We start from the raw sequence: 6,115 nt of genomic DNA on the forward strand, positions 1-6,115 counted from the left end.
ATGTTCTTTTGGAAAAACTTCGTCGTATAAATACCGCTTTTAGAGTTTGGGCTTGTAACAAAAAGGACGAATGGGGACTAAAGTGGAGTGAATTTGATCAGAATCTTGAGTCCTATCTTTTAGATATTGAGAATGGTGGTGATTCATTAATTACGAATCATGCCACAAAAAACTTATGGAATTTCTCTTCTTCTTTGGCACTTATTGGCGTCAACGTACCAAATTGAAATGGAATTGTGAGGGTGACACGTGCACAAAGTACTTCTTCAATTGGGTTAAAGGACGATCTGATGCTAATCTTATCTTAGGTATTAAGAAGGAATCTAATGAATGGACTTTTGATATGAAAGAGATTGGTGGTTTGTTTCATAAACATTTCTCCACTATCTTTAATTCTGATTCTGAGCCGGAGTGTTTTGAAGATTACTTAAATAAGTATGGTTACTTATTTGATAATCTTAAGCGCAAAGTGGGTACGGAGGAGAGGGCCAAATTGGGTCGTGTTTATTCGAATAGTGAAGTTCGTGCGGCTGTGTTCCAATTGGGACCTCTAAAATCTCCGGGTCCTGACGGTATTCTGGCAGCTTTTTACCAAAAGTATTGGGCTATCGTTAAGAATGATGTTATTAAGGGAGCTCTCAATATCCTAAATTCTGGTAATGTGCTTAAGGATTTCAATAAAACCTTTATTGTTCTTATTCCGAAAAATGACTGCCCGGAGAGAGTTGGGGATTTTCGTCCGATTAGCCTCTGCAATGTTATTATGAAAGTTGTCACAAAGTGTATTGCTAATAGATTAAAAGGGGTTATGGATGATCTTGTCAGTCCTTTTCAGAGTGCTTTTGTCCCTAATAGAAGCATTGCAGATAATATTGTCATTGCCCAAGAAATTCTTCACGTCATAAATCATAGGAGTTATGGCAAGATGGGTATGATGGCTCTAAAGGCTGATATGAGTAAAGCCTATGATAGGTTAAACTGGAATTTCATAAGAGGAGTGCTCTCCTACTTAAATTTACCGGGCTCTATGGTTCAGCTTATTATGAGTACTATTGAATCTGTTTCTTACGAAATTCTGATGAATGGTGCTCCTATGGATAGAGTTGAGCCCGGCTGTGGGATTAGGCAAGGTGATCCTTTTTCCCCTTATATTTTCGCGCTTTGCACGGAAGTCCTATCTCAAATGATTCTCTATGCCCAAGATAGCTATCTCATTAAGGGTATTAAAATTTGCAAGCACGGGCCGGAAATCTCCCATCTATTGTTTGCGGATGATTCACTCTTCTTTATCCGTGGTGACTATGAGAATTTGGATTTTCTTATGAATATTATCGATGAATACTGTGCTGCATCTGGGCAATGTCTTAATAAAGATAAGTCATCTATTCTTTTTAGTCCAAATTGCTCACTTATGACGGTTAAGAAGTGTTTGACTGAGTTTAAATTTGCTCCTAAGCTTGACCTTGGCAATTATCTTGGCCTTCCTACGAGTATTGGGTCTTCTAAAAGGGATTTATTTAAATTTCTTGTCGATAAGACTAAGCGAAGGCTATCCTCCTGGAATAACATTCTTCTCTCTTCGGCTGGTAAATTGACTCTTATTCGTTCTGTTCTGTCTTCACTATCTCTTTTCTCTCTATCGGTATTTCGTATACCGGTAAGTGTAACATCAAAACTTCAGTCTTTGATGGTGCATTTTTGGTGGAGTGGAACTAGAATTAATAAGTCTGTTCATTGATGTAGTAAAGATTTCCTTAGTAGGCCTGTGGGAGAAGGGGGCCTTGGACTTCGTAATATTGGTTGTTTTAACCAAGCTCTTCTTGCCAAATCTGCTTGGAGAATCTTATGTGTTCCGGGAAGCCTTATCAGTAAAGTTATTGGTCCCAAGCTTGGTGTTCAAGATGATTTTTTATTCCAGACCCGTTGGAAGGCTCCCCAAGCGTCGTCTTGGGCTCTTAAAAGCCTTGTTTGGGGATCCGATCTTATCTACAATAATATTGCTTGGACTATTGGATCTTCTTCTCGTCTTAATGTTTGGAAGAGCAAATGGATAGAGGGTGATAGTCTTCATGATCTTTGTGGGGAGCTTTGTGATGCTCCTATTGATCCTGCGTTATTGGTTGGTGACCTTCATGATAGTTATAGGAGATGGGATCTCTCTTCTCTTGGTTTCGATCCGGGTGAGGGAGTTACAAAGAAAATCCTCGCAACTTATATCCCGTGTCAACCCTCGGATGACTCCTTCTATTGGAAATTCTCTAAACATGGTGCTTTCACTGTCAAGTCGGGATACTATGTCGCTGCTATGGCCTTAACCAATGGACCTACCTCGACTGCTGATCTTTCTAGAATGTCTGCAACAATTGTGGCTTTTTGCAGATCTAAGCTCTGGAAGTTGCCTATCTCTAACAAACTAAAGGTGTTCTTATGGAAATTTATGGCTAATGCCCTTCCAGTGGGTTCTGAATTCCTTAGACGAAAAATGAATTGGCGCTCCTCCAGCACTCTTTGTGATAGCTCGTCTCCTTGTGTGGAATCTATTTCTCACCTGTTTAGAGATTGTAGCTTTGCAAAGGCTCTATGGTTTGGCTGCCCTTTAGGTCTTAAAATCACGGGAGGAGTGGACATTGATGTTAGGGTTTGGGTCATTAACTGGGTTACTTATTTCCTAAGTGGCCCAGATCCTAACTCCTTCATTTTCCCCCTAATCGCTACCCTATGGAGAATTTGGTGTTGCAGGAATGATATGGTCTTCAAGAATCATCGCCCTTGGCCTATGAGTGTTCTTCTCTCTATTCTTGGTGACATTCAGTGTATGAAGGAGGTTGTGTGCAGTAAGGATGCTAGCCTCCTTAGAGCGTCCTTGCTGGACTCCTCCCCTGATTTTGGATTAGCTAAGAGGATTAGAAACTCCTTCCCCTTTTGGATTGTTGGTGGACCTGGGTGCGGAAATGTTTGTACCGTCAAGTGTGATGCTGCTTGGAAGGATGATAGAAGTGCTGCCATGGGGTGGTGTTTATTGGATGGCAATGGGATCTTAAGGAATACTGCTCACGCTCGTTCGTTTGCCTCTTCTGCCCTGCATGCCGAAGGACATGCAGCTATCATGGCGCTAAAATGGGCCTTGGACGAGGGGTATCTTCATGTTAGACTTGTTACGGATTGTCTTAACTTGGTTTTGCAGGCTGCGGGAGCGGAGAAGCCAATTGCATCTATCAACTGTATTATTCATGATATTAAGTCTATTGCGTCTCATTTTCATTGTTGCTCTCTTAGTTTCTGTCCTAGGGGAGTGAATAGGATAGCTCATAATCTTGCTCAGGGAGCTCTTATGTAAGCTATACTATTTGTTGCTGTCAAAAAAAAAAAAAAAGATGGTTAGGGTAATTAACTTGTACATAAATATGAATTTATGTAATTATTGTGATTTTAATAAGTTAAATCACGCAAATCCGTAAAAACCGATTAATATACGATATTGGCTCTTAAAAGGCGATTTAGCATAAAATATAGCATGTTCATACATATTATAATGCTGCATTTTATTTATGATTGTCATATTTTAATTTTATGTAATTTTTGAATTATGTAATTTTACTTAATATGGCCTTAGTTTTAATTGGTATTACCCGAAATGTATGGGAATATCGATTCGGTTGTAATTATTGTGATCTCGTATCACCGTTTTGTAATTTAATAGATTTATTTTTATTTTTATTACAAATGTATAATAGGAAATTATGTAATTCATTTTGTAATTCATTTATTCCGGAGTTCGTTGAAGACGGTGCCATTCGAGAAGGCGATCCATCAAAGAAAGTGTTGCCTTGAAATGCGTGCCAAGACCGAAGTTTAAGGGACCAATGGAGTTGGTTTCCGAATTTGTAATAGTTTATTAGATTTACTATTTCGGAAGGCTATACTAGGATTTTATATTTATGCTTTGCATTTTATTTATATGTTGCATGCATCGCTAAATCGCCATAACTAAACATGCATTTTATATCGAGTTTATCGACCGTGTCAATTACAATTATCGTAGTTCACCGCTTTAGTTCACTTAAAACGTGATAGATAATAAATTGACATGACCTCTCGCTAAAATAAACAATTGAGACTTAGCCTTACCAAAAAGTAGAAACCATGAAAACCTATCTCGTGAGGGAGTGCGCTCGGCCACACCGGGGTACAAACCTTGTTACGTAGGGGAAGTGGGTGATAAATGTCTATCCACCGAATTCATGTTGATAAGGGATGAATCGGCTACACCGTGCCCTAGTTGATGTGGATTTGGATCATGGACACATTTATTCGAAATTTGGGTTGAACTCAACAAAAGTATTCTCGACCATAGCCGGATGTGTTTTGGGCTAAAGATAAATATTAATGTAATTTTATCGACCAAGAGTTCTAAAAGTAGAATCGATTAAAGAGTTAATCCGCCGAGTTATATTGATAAGGGATGAATCGGATACACCGTGCCCAAGTTAATATGAATTTGGATCTTGGAATCATTTATCATAGTTGGGTAGAGGTCACTATGTAAATGTTTTACTTGTTTACAAGTATTATTATAACGATAAATGTTTTTTGTTTTTCATTATTCCGTTAATCATATTGTTCTGATTCCTTACCTCAAATTATATACGATATCATTTCGATTTTAATTCAAATCTCCATTAAAACATCGTAACTAAAGACAAATATGAATTTTCTTCTAAAACCTCGTGTTATCCATTGGAAGGATCTCTTGTGAAGAGTATAGATAAAAGTTATTCATGATCAAAAGGGTTTTTGATTTTTGACTAACATATCTATTTTACAATGAATTGTTTCTCACATGCTTAATTGAGCTAAGTACTTTGAAACGTTAAATCATTTTGGTAACTAGATTTGTAGGAAATCAAAATTGACCAAAATACCGCAACCACTTCAATGAAAGTTTTAAGACTAAACGGATGAATTGAAGAGTAGTCTTCATGAATTTAAATTTTGCTTCTCTTAGCAAAGAATCATTGAAATGAGTGGGAGCATTCTCTTAAACCGTTAAGAAAAGGGTGAGGTTTAAAGAAGTAAAATTAGAATGGATATGATACAAGGTAATGTTAAAAGTAAAGTTATTGAGAATAACGATACTAAACCTATCAATCCCGATCGATAAAGTTTCCATTGTCTTAATTGTTGGACGCTAGAAAGGAAACTACCCCAAATTATTGAAGAATCAACAAAGTTGGTTGTGGGACATCTAATGGGACCTTCTTCTTTAAATGTTTATTTGATTAACATAAATTTTGCTAGTACTACTTCGTCAATATGAGAAACCAGTGGAGGTTTTCATCATTGTATTTGATACATAAGATGATTATAATATGACGACTAGCATCAAATAATGTCGAGAGATAGAGTCTTTGTGTAATCAATCTAGTTTTGGGTTTATAGTTGTACTTAATTATGACTATTAAGTGCATAAACTCTAAATAAGAATATAAACTTGTTAAGATACAAAAGAGGTTTCACTTTTGTGACCCTATACACCACAATTTGATGTATGGCTAGCCCATTATCAAGGTGAATATATTCTAAACCAAACTAGAATGATACATCATGTAGATCATGCAAGACTCAAATTGGTAACCAAAGATTAAACCTTAAATTCTGGAATGATGAACGCAAAGAGTTATCGAGTACTTTTGGAACCATTAGATTGTTAATCTTATGGTATATGTGTATCTTGTATTCAAAGCAAGATGTCTCGTGCCTTTTGGTTGAAAAGGAGATCGAGGTTGTAAATCATTGATCCAAAATAGGTTGATCATTTTCTTTTACCAACGATTTAAGTTGACGCTAATGTGTTCACTTAATAAGGTAAATAGAAGAATCTTTGAAGAAGTTCAAAGAGTTCAAAGAATCATGATTTAGTCGTGATGTGATTATCAAAGTGAAGACTTTGATATAAGCCAAAGGAAATGTGATATAGTATCACAAATTAATCTCTCTTAGCACACATTATGGGACAATGTGTGGTTGGATAAAGAAATCAAACGCTATTCGATATGGTTTGGACTTCAATCAAGTTACTTTGAGTTACTTGATCCTTTTGGGGATTTTACCATTT

At 36.8% G+C, this 6,115-nt stretch overlaps 1 protein-coding gene across 1 annotated transcript; it reads left to right on the forward strand.

Moving 5' to 3' along the window:
• The first annotated feature begins 343 nt into the window (after positions 1–343).
• On the forward strand, positions 344–3,337 carry LOC141651474 (uncharacterized). The gene is made up of 2 exons (XM_074459187.1): positions 344–1,586; positions 1,749–3,337. The coding sequence occupies exons 1-2, from the start codon at positions 344–346 to the stop codon at positions 3,335–3,337; spliced, it is 2,832 nt and encodes a 943-aa protein (XP_074315288.1).
• The last annotated feature ends 2,778 nt before the right edge of the window (positions 3,338–6,115 follow it).

Source organism: Silene latifolia, chromosome 4 (assembly GCF_048544455.1).
Source record: "Silene latifolia isolate original U9 population chromosome 4, ASM4854445v1, whole genome shotgun sequence".
In the NCBI taxonomy this organism is placed as follows: Eukaryota; Viridiplantae; Streptophyta; class Magnoliopsida; order Caryophyllales; family Caryophyllaceae; genus Silene; species Silene latifolia.